The following is a 15,231-nucleotide window of genomic DNA, read 5'->3' as shown; positions in this document are numbered from 1 at the left end:
TCTGCAGTTTACAGAAGCGTTTGCTTTCAATAGCTGTTCTAGCACACTTCAGTTCAGCATATCTGCCAAATTCTGTTATTGGATAAGTTGCTTCAACAAAATTCTGCTTTCAGGAGATAATTGCGGAAGGGTTTCCTCTGTAAACACCTTAATCTATTCTTATCTACTTTGTTAAACTGCAGGAACAAAAGACTGCTCCATCTGAAAAGCAAAATCCATTCACACCCCAGCAGGTCAGCTTGAGATACTTATCTTTTTTTCTAGTCTGACAGAAGAAATCCTTCAGTAAGCCCAAAGCAAACTCAACACTCATAACAGTTAAACAACTGTTCAAAAGCAAAATTACGTTTCATTAGTAGATTGTTTGCATTTGGCACTTCTGTAGTTATCTGCCTGTTTTCAGTATGGACATACTGAGAAAAAAAATAAATTATTAAACATCCTTGCTTACTGGAAGTTTAACAAAATATTTTTTCTGGAATTCCTTTAAATAGCCATGTTCAAGGAAAATGAAACTTTAGTGCCAAAGGCAGCACACATAAGTATGTGCTCAAAATTTCATTAAACTATAACACTGTTTAATCACCTACCATCATATCCTCCCATCACCAGCCATGGAAAGACAGGCCCACCAAATGTTCCTAAGCAGGGATCGTGAAGCAAGCTTGTGTCATTCAGTGATGCTGGAGCCCTAAAAAAGATACCACCAGCAATATACCTGTCAGCTTATGCTTGACAATTAAGGCACAGAGCCATAGGAAGAAACAAATAGTGAATTATAACACAGCAGCTTTACTGGCAGCAGAGCAATAAGAAAGCTTCTAGCAAGACATCACTCTTGTGCTACGTTTGCTAAGAATTTATAGCTCAGTTGGGTAGAAGCTATACATTGTCTTGGAAGCTATTGGGAAGACACCTCCAGAACTGTACTCAAGCTTAAGAACACTTAACACATGCATCTTATGTATCAGAACTCTACTGCTCAGAAATGGTTAGGAGAAACATGTTTACGGCAAGCCACAGCCAGTGCCTGCACCAAGCCAAGCTTAACCTGCAATATGATTAAAGTGCAACACCTACTTAAGTACCAAGACAGAAATGCAAACAATCTATACTAATCTTACATTTCACCTAATTGAAAATTTAATTGGGGGCAAGAGGTTCAAAGAGACTAATTAGCTAGTTTTTTGAGCAGATAAAAAACAAACAGCCCCATTTAAAAAAACATAACCATACTGCTTACCGAACACAGTATAAGAAGTGAGTGTGGTAGTCAGCATAGACATAGAACTCATCACCAACAGAGTGATCTAGAATAGAGTGACTGTTCTGAAAGTAGTTGAGTACACTCAGTATAGTGCAGTTGTTGTTGTAGGGAGCAAGAGGAGCCAGGCAAATGTCTTTCAGCATTACAGTCTCGTTGTCAAAAGAAGCAGTTATGTTCACAATAGCATCCTGCAAATCCAGCACCTGAAATCAAACCAAACTATGGTTAAAGAGCAGAAGAAAACATTTCTGCTGCAAGACAGGATTTTAAGCCTTCAGTGTGTTCCTGGCAGTATCCAAAGGCACACGAATAAAATCACGTAAGTCATTTTATTTTGGTGTTTACAGTAGGAGTACTTATTGGGACTTAGCTTGCAAGTTCTGATCTCTAGTAGAGAAGAGGTCAAAAACCAGGTTTTCAGAAAAAAGCTACTCTAAGAACTAGAATTTTGGCAACTGTTTTGAAAGACACATCACATTAATCATGGAGTTGGCTTCCATTTATATGCTTGTTAAATATATTTGGATCTTTGTCCTGGGGAGTCTCAGTTACCTGATGGAGAATCTCTTTGGCAAGTGGAGGCCCAAAAGGCACATCTGCTCCTGATGGGTACGGTGAGTAAGTGTCTGGATGGCTTTTGGGGGCTTGAATAATCAGCTGTTCAGTACGAAAGAAAGGCCCAAAGTGTGTGTCAAAATACTCCTTCTCCTTGCGTGCTTGGCTGCTTGAGGCTGACCAGAGGTCTACAGGGTTTGTAGTTACTTTAACATACAGGAGGCCTGAAGAGCACATGACAATGAAGATCACAGAGAAGAGAATAACAGGGCGTGGATTTCTGACGCAGAAAGCCCCCCATGATGTGAATGTTGTCCTTAAACCATTCTCAAATCTTTCACCAAGCCTTTCACCACAGGTAATTTTTCCTGTAGGGAAAAAGCAAACACTTGAGCAGTCAGTTTAACAGCATTTTCCTGAAGCCCATTAAAAAGGCTGAGATATTTTATTCTAGCTCTATTTACAGTTAGCACCAAAAGTTGTGTCTATACTGCAATTCAAACCCAGGCAGCAGTCCTTTACTGAGGTCAAAAGTCACAAACCAGCTCACAGCCCCAAGCAGGGTAGGTACTTCCCTTCTCATGCAAGCTTGTCCAAGAACAGTAGTCATAACAAATAAGAGCCAGGAAGCAAGCTAAAAGATACACGAGCATTGAAGTGACTCGCTACCTCAGCTGCTACACAAACTTATCTACAGTTCTTCTACAGCAGGGAGAGCACAGCTTAAGGTATCTATGCTTTGAATAGACATAACATGATTAACTTTATCACATCATGTTGTCCCACACAACCATCTATCTGCATAGCTAGACCCACAGACTGTGCACTCCAGGCTTGCAGCATCTAGCTAAACAGGACTACATACTACTCCATAAAACAAGGCAGAGACTGACTGAGCCACTGAAATAAAGCACAGTAAGAATAGACTAAATGGACTAGTAAAGCTGAAGTTTTAAGTCTGTCCGCAGGACAGATACCTGTTACTCTGATCCCAGACATACCGTTATCATTACGAGAATTGACAGAAAAGGCTATATTGCTGTCAATTGGTGTATATTCCGAGACAAAATGCCGCCTCCTGTAAGAGAGAAAAGGCTGTTATCTGCTCCTTGAAGAAAGTATTTTGCAGTTAGTGCAGTAAAAGTGAAGTGCAGTGCTAATATGTTTACATTTAACTCCTGCAGAATGTACAGGCACCTTGTTTCCCAACCCCTTCCCACTCAAGAACTCCAGCTTCTATAATCCTTTGGAACAAGTTATGGCCTTGTCATCTGATTTGATGAACTTCTCCAGTTTAGATCAAGAACATGTTTCTCTATGGAAAATTTAGGAGCTTCAGAATATTAGTAGTGTTAATAGTACAGAAAGCCTTTTAAACAGACCATAACTTAAACTTACTAATAAAGTCAAACATGTCTAGTGCAGATGTTTTAACCAAACATTAAACTGCTCACAAGTTACATGTATTTAGCCTGGAGAAGTGGGGATGTGAGGAAAGAGGAATTAAAGTCTTCTCTCCCTGTCTTGAGGAAATCTTAAGTTACAGTACTGAACACTTGTGATATTGACAATATATATTGCTTAGGTTCTTTTCTGCTACCTAAAACAGATGATACAGGTTCTATAGTTCCCCATGGTAATCTAATCAGAGACCTCCAAATTATGGAGGGATGTTTTAGACTAGAAACTAGACATTTAACACCCTTACAAGTCCTGTTTAAGGAGTATTTCACAGTACTCTTCCCAACTGAAGAGCCTCTTCACTCCAGGGTTATCAATCCCTTGAACCAATTGTTTATAGCCTTCTCTTTCATATGAGAGATTTAGTTTTGACTCAGTATGGAGGAAGTGATGACAAGAGATCCTTCATCAAGTACTACCATCACTCCAAATTATTGTTAACAGGCTTGTTGTTGGCAGGAAGTCCCAGAAAAGACTTTTACAGAAGAGGCTTGATGACTACAGAGGCATGATGCTAAGGCTAAACCACCATTTCATTCAAGTTTTACTACACATGTTGCTCGGCAAGATTACTTGACAAGGTTGCTGAACAAGTTGTGAATGTATGTTGCACCCACTATCCCTGTCCGCACAGCTACAGTTCATATTACACAGCAAAATTAAAATTCCTGGTCTCAACTGAACAATAAAGTTGGATTGAAAAGCACTACCCTACTTCGGGACATTGGCTAGAAGAAGCCTCTGGAAAATGCTATTAAGGATGGCTAGCACACCCACGCAAACAACTAGCTATAAAAAGATTTGGTATCACCACTAGAAAGTATTGTCCAGCACAGAGAAGCCTGCTTGCCAAGCATTACTCTACAAAAGGCTATAACTACTGGAAGCTCAGCTTTTGTTTTAGCTTTTCAGAAGAGGAAAATGGGGACAAGTAGTCATGAGTTAATATGCAACAGAACAGCAATTGTTCGTTACTACTATTAGTCTAAAATCTGCATTAGTTAGTCCGCAGAAACACTATTATGATTGCATGCATCTGACACTCAATCCTGCTCCCTCCCAAAGATGAGTCCCTCCAATCCCTTTAAGTCACTTTCAGCAATTTCCCCCACCCCATCACATCTCCTGACTAAGCATGGTGGGCTGAAGTACTTTGTTCCACATGTAACAATAGCCAAGAGTAAAGGAGGTTTTCCTGAAACACTGTATGCGGTAAAGAGGCCTCTCCACACTGGATTTTTCCAGCTCACTCCAATTACAACTTAAGGGACAGGGAATTTGAAGAAAACAGGATTGCATTTTTACTAACTTGTATGGATTAACTCTTGTAGCACATTGGTCCTAAAGCAGGTTTTGATTCACAAAAAATAGTATGAAACTCTTTCAAGTGTTTAAAGTTTCATGAAGACTAACACATCCGAGACATTACTCCTTATTACAAAGGCTTCATGTCAGTGAGATGAAAGGAATGAATGCAGTTCCTCAGATTTTTGCATACTCTCAAGTTCATACTTTTAAAAGCTGTTCATTTGTGTATTTGATCTTGTAGCTAGGCAAGCTATAAAGACTATACATCAACTAAGTTTCTGCACTCACTTTCTGCAACATGCTTTTAGTGTTATAGCACTCCCCATAAACAGGAATATCTGCAACAGAACATGACTTTCAGCTGGAAGGTTCTAGACAGAGGCATAAAAGTTATGCCTTGGGCAAAGCAAGCTTTCAGTATACAATAAGTTAGAGCTTAGCATTTTGAATGCTTACCTGTAACACCAGACACCAAAGACAAGTGCAAAAAATATTAGTAGAAATCCCATGTAGGAGATCCACATGATGACATATACAGCATCCAAACCAAACAAAAGCCATGGAGCAGGTGGTGGTGGTGGTTCAGGTTTTGGACCACAAACAATTGAACAGTCCTGACAGCTGCATGGTCCTGTCGAATCATCCATAGACTCATTACAGCCTTTGGTGGCATTGTTCATAGGATTCATTCCATGGACAGGAACATCTAAGACAAATGAATCACAAGTTGCAAAGCCAGTTTGCTAATGAGCAGAAAACGAGATCTTTGCAACAGATTTCCCAGCTTAACAGATGAACCCCCTTTCCATCTTCCTCCAAAGCTACTAGATTTAGCCAGAGTTTGAGGGAGAGGTTTCTGTAAAGCTGAGGGCCTTTAGGAAGCACTCCAGGTCATTAGACATTTCCTGCTACCACATGAGTTAAACTAATTTTATACAAAGTCCTTTTGCTGGTCTTACAGCTAAAGAAGCCATTGCCTTTTCCACAACAGGTGCTGACTCCAAGGAGTTGTATGCTAACTGTAGATGACCGAGTTAAATGCAAACCTCTTACTTTCCTTACCAGTTTTACATCTTTCCCCCCCCCCCCCCCCCACTGTCTGTTCAGTTAGTGAAGTATCTAACAGTCCCCTCCAAAAGGGGATTCTAAGAGGTCAGGGTACTGCTTCAGGAAACTAAGGAAAATAAGCTATACAGTTTTAAACTCAATTCGTCTCTCAATGAGTTTTAGAAATCTACAGCAAGCAGCTTATTGATTGAGTTCTGTTTAACAAGTTGGTGTATAGTAGCTATAGCGCACAACCTCTGACAGGAGCTTCATGAGCACGGACAATCCAGTTTCTTACCTGTGAAGACAGGAATAATGCTGAAAGGAGTCTGTCCATTATCCTTACTAAACATGTACTCAATCCAGTTGGTAGCATTGCAGTCCTTGACATCCCTCCCACACAGCAGCCCCAGTGCTTTATCATTACTTGATGGAGCTTCCACATCTTTGCAGGCATTATACATTGCTAGGAAAAGAAGATTAAATATAAGAGTCTTTAATGGTATAACTTAAGTGAGCAATTCCAAGCTTGGGAAACAAGCAGAGACTCATTCACTGAGTTTAAAGAACAGAATGCCTATATCTTTCAAGAGAAAGACTAAGACAATGAAATATTGCTTTCAGTTTAGTTATAAATATTCAATGCTGCAATACTTTGTTACAGCTATCTTAGTCCAAATAGCCTAGCTGAACCTGCATTACACTAGAATTGACTGTTGTTAGAAAGGGGAACAGTACCTAATCTAACAGTTTAAGTTTCTCAGTAGGGGAAGTTACGTCATAAGTGACACAAGTCATTTAAATTGTAAGCCTTAATACAACCAAATTAGATTAATGATTACTGTACAAGAGGCATAAGGACTGAATTAATGCTTTCAGGTTATAGTCTCATTTTATAGCAAGTGATCTCAGTTTGATCTTTCAAAAAAAATATTTGAATTTGACAAGGAACTAGAGCAGTCCATTTCAAGAGAAGTGAGTGCATCTTTTAAGATCTGTAGGGCATTGTGTGCAAACTGTCACTGCCATACCTGCCAGACAACTTCAATATCAGGTAGTAGGCTTTGGACATGCAGCAGTTGGCAGCAAGTTTTTTGTTTTTTTTTTTTTTTGTTTTTTTTTTAAGTCTCTTGGGCTATCACTCATTAAAATTTGTACAGCAGATTCCCAATCACAGCCAAGCCTTTAAAAACACTATTACAGAGGTGCTCATGTGATGTCTCCTACACAGGGATCAGTTACTGTTCTAGCAGTTTTAAGGGGGGGACCTACCAACATCTATTTGATGCCTTAACCTTTGGGCAACAGTCATTAGAGCATTGTTTCCTCTTCCCCTCCCAGTTCTTCCAGAGAGGGGACTGGACACCATCTTAAGTTACCTTGATGATAACAGCCTGGGTGAAAACAGTTTGAGCTACACTTGCTACATTAACCCAGTGTTTTCTTACCATTTGCAAAGTGTTCTCCAATGAAGTATTGCAGCTCTGTGATGCTTGTTTTGTTCTCTTTTTTAATTGGATCATAGTAAGGTATGGTGTTTGTAACATTCAAAAAGTCAGATTGATTTGGACTGCAAGTCAGTTCACAGAAGAGATTAATTAAATTATAAAAACATGATGGACATCTGGGGAAGAAGTCAAATGAACAGCAATCAGATTAAGAAAGAACTTAAAGATACAAGGCATATCAGATTTGACCTCCACAGAAAATGCAGATACTACCTGATAAGAGTGACAGAACAAGAACATTTCAGTCTTGCAGGTTACTTTTAATTAGCTATACAACATTTAATGCTTAAAATGGTTGAATACTCATCACTAGCATCAACATCACTCCCTAGGAAAACACTGTTTGTCCAAAATAGACAAAACCAACTAGAAGTTAAGAAAGTTTAACTGCTGCTAGCATAAAGACAGGATACTGACTGGTATCACAGGAGACAAATTAAGCCTCTTAAATCCGAGTTCAGTTTCAGAAGAGACTACTAGAATCAGAGTCTGAACAGTGTTTTATCCCACCCTTTGCTGGAGACTTCATTACAAATAAATACAGTAGCTTGAGACAAACTATGCCAGCATTTACTCTACCAGCTAACCCAATCCCAAGTGGTTGTTCATTGAGTTAAGGCCTTCCAGTACAGAGAAGGAAGTCTCAAGAGCTCACCCCAGCAAGCCTTTAAGAGAAATTGTTACATCTTCTCCAATCTACTCAAGCACAAGTGGCATAATAAAAAAAGTACATTATGTTTCAAAGCTCTAGTCACTTTGCCATTCACCATACCTGGAGAGGAACTGCAGAGGCAGCTGCAAGTTGTTTTTCAAAGTCTGAAGCTGAGGAACATCACAGCAAGTGCTAACATTGCTGTAGAATAAACCTGGACATAGTTCCTTAAATAGAAATAGCATTAAGATAAGGAGGGGAAGTGAGGAAAAACATGTTCAAAAAAACCCCCAAAAACTTAAACTTGTTATAGTTATGGGTTCTGCTTCAGCATATTTCAGAAGGTAACAATATTAGTTGTTATAGGAGATGCATGAAGAGAGCCTGGCCAAAGTCAGATTCATTAGAGAATAGGGGAAAGAACTGTTTTGCTTCAAAGGATGACTTCCTATTTATAAAGCTCCTTCAAATGAGCTTTAGTCAGAGTCTATATATAGAATGATAATGGTATTGAAGAGTGTATTAGTAAGAACACAACACGTTTATCCAAGTTGAAAGCATTTCTGGAGATTATCTAGAATCTGTATTAAGGGATGTCAGATTCTAGAAGTCACAGAAGACAACCCACTAACTGTAAAACCATGGACTACCTGGAGGAGCTTTTCATGTTCAGTTTCTAGAAGCAGTAATTTTACACAAATACAACTAATAGAAACTGTATATCAAGTCTTCAAAAAGAGTGCAACACAGTCAGCTCACTACGTTCAAGCCACTGCTGCTGCCAGCCAAAAACCACAACTTAATTCTATAGTTGCTTTAAGGCTTGGGACTACCATCTGCCAGGAGAGAAGTCTCAAAATACATCCCATAGTGTGCAAATCCACAAGCCATTTTAACTTCAGCTTTGTTCACTTTGACACCTAAGCCCACATATGGCAACAAATCAAGTTCTTGTACTAGACAGAGCTAAAAAGAGGGCTGTGAACTTTGTCCACGGCTGCTCCATTTGAGTGATCAGTAGGTGTCAGTTACTACCATCCCAAATAAGCAAGAGATCAGGAACAGTCCTCTAACAGCAGAAAATTTTACTCTTGCATTTCAGAGATCAGAAGAGCAAAGCTTTTTAGTAAGAAATTAGTCAGTTTGGAAGACACCTAAAAACAGTCCGACTAAAGAGCATTCAAAGCAGCAAAAACACTTGCAGGAAAGTACCAAACCTGTATTTAAAGTTATGTTTGTGAAAATCTGTAAGAGACATACAGGGGAGGCTTATCTCCTACCCCTGAACAGGAGCAGATATATTGCCTTCACACAGCCGGGGGCTAAGAGCTGTGACCAAAGAAGTTAAAGACAATCTAATTGTCATCTTTGTGGGTTTTTCACCCTAAACATGATTAGCAGTATGGTGCAGGTCCACCAGAACCCACTACAGCACTCTAAAGTAAAAGGGAATTATCTTTTAGTAGCAGACCTCCAGAAGATGCTTACCTGCACTAAGTCATAGCCATCCTTTGGTAGTGGTATTGGTGGTCCATTATAAGCACAGTTGTATCTCTTGTCTCCAGAAGCAATTCCACATTCCCCATACCAGACACACAGCTGTGGAGATACCTAATCAACATGAAAACTGATTAGCTGCAAGGAACAGTTGCCAGTAGTTGAGAAACTTGGGGTTAACATTTCAAAGTCATTTACAGTCTGGACTAGATAGCTTATCTAGATATTTATTCTTTGAAAGCAACTTATTGCTAATTTGAATTATCAGTAACCCATATTACCATACAAAACTCATTAAGAGAAACATGAGTTTCTGACATGGCATACATTCTTACTGTGATCGCCTGCTCAGCTTTCCACCCTTCTTCGCCCAATCTAGTGACAGGAAGTGCATTGTATGGTTAAGATAAACAGCTCACGGGTTATTCAAGTAAGAACTAAATCAAGACTTAAAAAGCATCTCCAAATACAAGGTGATGTAGAAAATAATTTGTTCATGTAGGATTACCCATATGAAGTGTGGACTAAATTGTCATTTTAGAGTATACCAACTCAGTGCACACATATGAGACACTGCTTATATGCAGTACTTCAGCTCTCCCTGCCACCTCTTAGCCCTTTTTGTAGGCCCACTTCCTTTTGAAATCTGTCATAGTAAGTAGCATAATTAGAACAAGGATACTGAAGCAGAATTTAACAGCTCTCCATTCACCATAAAGTTCCCTGTATTGTGACAAATTAAAGATGGGCTTTCCAAGAGCACTTAATATGGCATTCAAACACAAGACTAGATCAAGGTGCAGAGTAACAAGGACCAGAGTTTTGAAGTCTCACTTTAAAGATTCTTAAACTATAAGGGATTACTGAAATGTTCACAAGCTGGTTCTTTATTGATTACAGGCAAAGACAAAGGAGAAATTGAAAAGTCACATTAGTGTCTTGCATGCCATAAATTTATATTCAGTGGGTCTGATACTGAGACATCCACAGTTCTAAACTAAGATGATTTCTTCTAAAAGTTTAAACAGTTAGGGAACAATGCAATAACAAAAACTGATTTACAGCAAAAGCTTTAATACAGCTCCAAGGTTTTACGAAGCATCTGGCTTGCAAGCAGAATGCAGACTGCACAAACATTCACTATGTTTCTGCAAGTTCTGATCAGAAGATTGCATGATACAGTTTAAGAAAACTGACCTATTTTTTATCTCCTGAACAGCCTTGACTAGTATTTGTAGAAACAACACATGCTTACACTGCAAGGACAAAGTACTTTGTTTTGTGCTTGACTATGAATAACAATTTACTGATCAGAGGGCCCTGAAAGGCTCTATTCATAACCCAATAGCTACCCAAAATTACAACAGTGCTCCCACAATATCCATTTTTGTGAATAGCACCAACAGTTCTTCAAGAAGCACATTGGTAATTGGAACATTTTTTTGGGACAGAAGCATCACCAATTTATCTGAACTTGTTAGAATTGCTTCCTCATACTTTAGTTTAACTAGGCAATGTAGCCCAATATAAAGTTAGTCACCATAAGCCAGGGCCAAAAGTCAGTTTAAGTACCACCCATACAGATCACCCTCAGTTGTCCACTTTAGCATTTCTTCTAGCTAAACCTGTAGCCAGCTGCTAATGTTACCATATTCTTATGCCTATGCTGACAAGCACCCCTTTAGGATTGTACTTTTTAAACACTGAATGCACAATGCCCAAGCAAAAAATTCCCAGAACAGCTGGAAGACTATTTTAACAGAAACTATGTATTAATTTGTCCAAACAGATCAACCATTTTGTGTATTTAGACATTTAGATTAGTATCTTCACCTCTGCTCCCTCACAGCTATGTAAGCTCAGTTTTAAATGGCAAACTATCTGTTAGCAGGGGAAGCAAGAGGGTTAGGTACTTGCATGTACCCCTGTAAGAAGTGACTCAATCATACTTCTTAAATAAGCACAGATTCAGTATTTATCACTATTCCTGGAAAAAGAAAAAAAAAGGATTTTTAGAGCTGCTATTACTATACTAAGAGGACAGAATTCTTTAGGTATCCCCTCCATCACAGCTTGGTCTCTAACATTTGGTCTAGAATAGTTTGCAATCACACCTCAAAAACACCAATTCTATGCTTCATGAGGTCCTGTAATCTAGTAATGAATGCTAGATCTTGCTCAACTCTGCAGGCTTTATTAAAAACTATCAACCTATTCTTTATGAAAAATTTTAATTCTACCAGAAAAGTAGTTTTGCATTACCAGTTTTACCCCATATGAAGTTTCTTGTCCGGACAGCTTTTTTATAAAAAGACTTACTCAAAGCAGATTTCTGCTACTTCATCAAGCTCACTGATAGGTTCTGCTGTTTTAAGACAGGTTATCTACATTTCAGATTAACACTTTCTTGTATATAACTACACAGAAAGATGTAATAATCTAGATACAATAATAATATTGTATCTAGATTAATACAATAAGATACAAGCTACATTAGGTCACAATGCAGTGGCCTATAGATTCACCTAGAACGTTATCTTCTTGCCATCACTTTCAGGATAGAATATAAAGCAACTTACTCAGCACAAGACACATTTGGTCATGACAAGTAGAAATCCAGCAAAACCAACAAGATAAGCCAAAATATCCCATCTTGCTTTATCAGTGTTAGTCTACAATTATGTAATTTGAGTAGGTAGGAATATGGCTCTGAAAACAGTTTGAGTTCCACATGGATAAAACCTAACATGGGAAATTAACATGCTCATTCAAACTTGACCTTATTTAAAGATGAGCAGGTCAGTTGCTTTCTAACTAGTAAAAGAGCACTTAGACCTAAAGCTACAAATTAGAATATCCCATCTTATTTCAGTTTGAACACTGAATATTCAATTTCAGTGACAATTAAGTCTAGATAGTTTTATGCCACAACCTATAGGATCTCACTAATGCAAGGTAAGTTAGAAGTTTGTTCTCAGAACTGATAAGGCTGTGGTTTTATGTTTTACAGTGGTTGTGCAAAATCAGTACACCAAAAACAAAAAGACAAATAATTTGAAGTTAGTAATCTGAGGTCACCAGCAGTTTTCATCTGTTAACAAGTTAATTGCATGCTCATCACATGATTTAGCCAAAAGTTATGGAGGTGAGGGCTAGTCTCCTCCCAGTCTTCAACCAGCGTTCAGGGATCTCAAGTAACTAAATAACTACTCTACCATTGATAAGATATAGCTGAAAGTTCTTCCGCCCAAACCCTCTAGTAAAGGCCAGAGTAAGATACAGAATGAGAGAAGTACTCTTTCTTCTGCATCAGAAAGACATTAAGATACTCCATCTTGACTGTTACATAAAGAGATACGAAAGAAAGTAGCGTGGCTGTAAATCACATAATAAAACAAAGTTACTACTTGCAAAGTCACCATACTTTCAAATCACTTAAAGATTTAAGTGAACAATCATCTTCAATGGATGAAAGCCCTCACTACCCCAAGATTAAATGAACAACTACTGTGCTTAACAAAACTCCCTTCTAAACAAGGCAAGATACCCTGCAAGGCTCTGATGTGGGTGTCCTACAATAATACTAAGTCCTCCATATTTTAAAGACAGGACTTCCTTAAGTACTTTACAATCCAGTAGCAGCATAACCTGAAATTAAGGCCTTTCCTCCTTGCCCCCAGCAGAGCTTAAAAGCCATCTGACAGTACACCAGCTAGGCTTTAGTACATCCACAGAGTTCAGAGAAGCATATTTCTGCTTCTGTTAGAACTGTTCTGCTTGAGGAGAGACTTAACCTCAGTTCAAAGTAGACCGGGCTCCAGTAGTCCTAACAAGGGACTTCAAAGAGCTTATATGGCCATTTCCTGACTAGTAAGGTTCTACATGGAGACAGATCTGTTGACTTATCTTTTCATTCTTATTACAAAGAAATTATAATGCCTTGGACTAAACTAGTGTTCCAACAGATTGTAACACATTTACTTAAGTGTTTCAACGTGCAGTTGAAGAAACTTACAGACCAATATAATGGTTCTAGCAGCATTAGCCATCACTGAACAAATGAATACATAACTGTTAGGCAGACAACGAACAATGATGTTGCTGTTTATAGAAACAGTGACTTTCTGCTATTTTGCAAATACCAGATGACAAGCAAACATTGTGCTCAGCTTTTGAAATTAAGATGAGGAATGTATGAGAAGAATCAACAGCAGATACAGCTGTTTCTCCTTCCTTCTTTATCTAGCATGGTTCGGCATCTGAGACCCTGTAAGGCAAGAAAGGAGATTCCAGAAGCCAGCATACTTTCTTTTTGCCCCACAGAAACACTTAACTATCTAGGCTGCATCACCTAGAATAACTGATATTGCCCACTAGGTTAATAAATTAAGCTCTAAGGGAACAGCCAGTACTATGTAATCATTAATAAGTAGTAAGGTCAAGTTTATGGAAAGAGGCAACCAAGTCAAGTTTGCAGATCTGCCCCAATAGTTATACACTATCTGGCAGCCTACACACAGTACTCTGCAGAAGGGGTACACAGGCTAAAGGAAACCTTACAGGCTTCTAATTCTTACTGGAAGAGACTAACAATAATTTGTTCAAACACAGCCAAACCAGCAACAAGCTTTGCCAGCTAGTTTTCTTTTTCCTTTGCCCATACAAAAAGGGCTGTTTCCTTCTGGAAGGAAAAATCATTAACTAGTCCTGGCCACCAAAGCAAGCCACAGTTCTAGAGTTATGCCAAGTATAGGTGATATCCTTGGATACCACAGAGACTCAGTAAAAAGAAAGTTGCAATAATGACAAGAACTCAGTATTTGTGGGAGCCAGCTGGTGTTAATTGACAGCAGTTTGGCTTTACTGGGGGGAGAGGGGGAGAACAGAAGTACAGCATGCATAATCAAGAAAGCACAGGGCTCCTAGCTAGCAGCTGTCTGTAGTTCAAGCCATTTGCACCGAAATACCTCTGATGTCCTGTAGAGGACAAGTAATGATACTGCACAACAGGGACATGAACAGTTTTGGCTACTGCCCAAGAAAGTGTTATTTAGCTCTACTAGTTATTCATCTCACATTCACCTCTCCCCTTCAAAGAGGTCGTCTTCACTTTCTAGCCAGAAAGGCTATGAACAAGTCACTCCCAGTTTTGTGGGAAGTAACTACTCTTACTGTTTTGTTCTGGAGTGATGTTGCCATCCCTGCCAAGCAAGTTCCTCCACACAGAGATTTCAGAAGTTTACACTGAAGGTCAGGTAATGCTGCACACAACTGCAGGCCATTTCACAAGTTCAGGACTGCACAGAACCTGCCACCGATCCAGCAGGTTTTTGGAAGCACTCAAGTTAATTTGATCCTATAGCTTAGGATCCTAGTTGCCAATGGGAACAGGTGTTCAGCCTTGCTTAGCTACTGATTTGACAGCCTGTGTTTTAGTATTATTATACATCAGTGAAAACATCTGGCATTAATCACACAATATGTAGTCCAGTACATTAACAGATGTTCATGAGGCAACAAAAACAGTCTCAAGATTTCATCCTCCCTTAAATCCACATTTTATATAAAGACATTTAGAAATGGGAATAAAGGAGTCAGAGAGACTTGCAGTGTAAAACTTAGATGGTAATAATGTGTAGTTAACTATCAACCTGCGATAGGTTACCTGCACAAGTTCCATACTACGCCTTGTTCAGAGACAAGGATACCTTACACAGGCTGAACACTAAGTTCACTGCAATCTTGCATTACATTTTCACAAACTGAAGTGCCACTCTAATACACTTTTGTTTTTAGATGAAGCATGACAGAGGGCACTTTGGTTTATATACAATAAAACTGAAAGCATGCAATCATTAGGTTACCTGTATACTTAAGGGAGAAAACAAGTTCACCTTTATAATGCTTCTCTTTTGCAAGCATCATCTAACACTACA

The 15,231-nt window shown here is 38.9% G+C and overlaps 1 protein-coding gene across 1 annotated transcript in view; it reads right to left on the bottom strand.

Moving 5' to 3' along the window:
* NPC1 (NPC intracellular cholesterol transporter 1) overlaps positions 1 to 15,231 on the bottom strand; it is a 29,380-nt gene that overhangs the window by 12,359 nt on the left and 1,790 nt on the right. The window contains exons 2-10 of the mRNA XM_067290633.1: positions 9,287 to 9,409; positions 7,919 to 8,025; positions 7,087 to 7,262; positions 5,937 to 6,104; positions 5,048 to 5,297; positions 2,824 to 2,900; positions 1,820 to 2,190; positions 1,244 to 1,470; positions 591 to 691 (exon numbers count right to left, since the gene is read on the bottom strand). Coding sequence (XP_067146734.1) covers positions 591 to 691; positions 1,244 to 1,470; positions 1,820 to 2,190; positions 2,824 to 2,900; positions 5,048 to 5,297; positions 5,937 to 6,104; positions 7,087 to 7,262; positions 7,919 to 8,025; positions 9,287 to 9,409 — 1,600 coding nt within the window. The remainder of the gene's footprint in view (positions 1 to 590; positions 692 to 1,243; positions 1,471 to 1,819; positions 2,191 to 2,823; positions 2,901 to 5,047; positions 5,298 to 5,936; positions 6,105 to 7,086; positions 7,263 to 7,918; positions 8,026 to 9,286; positions 9,410 to 15,231) is intronic.

The sequence above is a fragment of the Apteryx mantelli genome, chromosome 2, assembly GCF_036417845.1.
Source record: "Apteryx mantelli isolate bAptMan1 chromosome 2, bAptMan1.hap1, whole genome shotgun sequence".
Lineage (NCBI taxonomy): Eukaryota > Metazoa > Chordata > Aves > Apterygiformes > Apterygidae > Apteryx > Apteryx mantelli.
The sequence above is the reverse complement of the archived record's forward strand: the minus strand, read 5'-3'. Positions and strand labels throughout refer to the sequence as shown.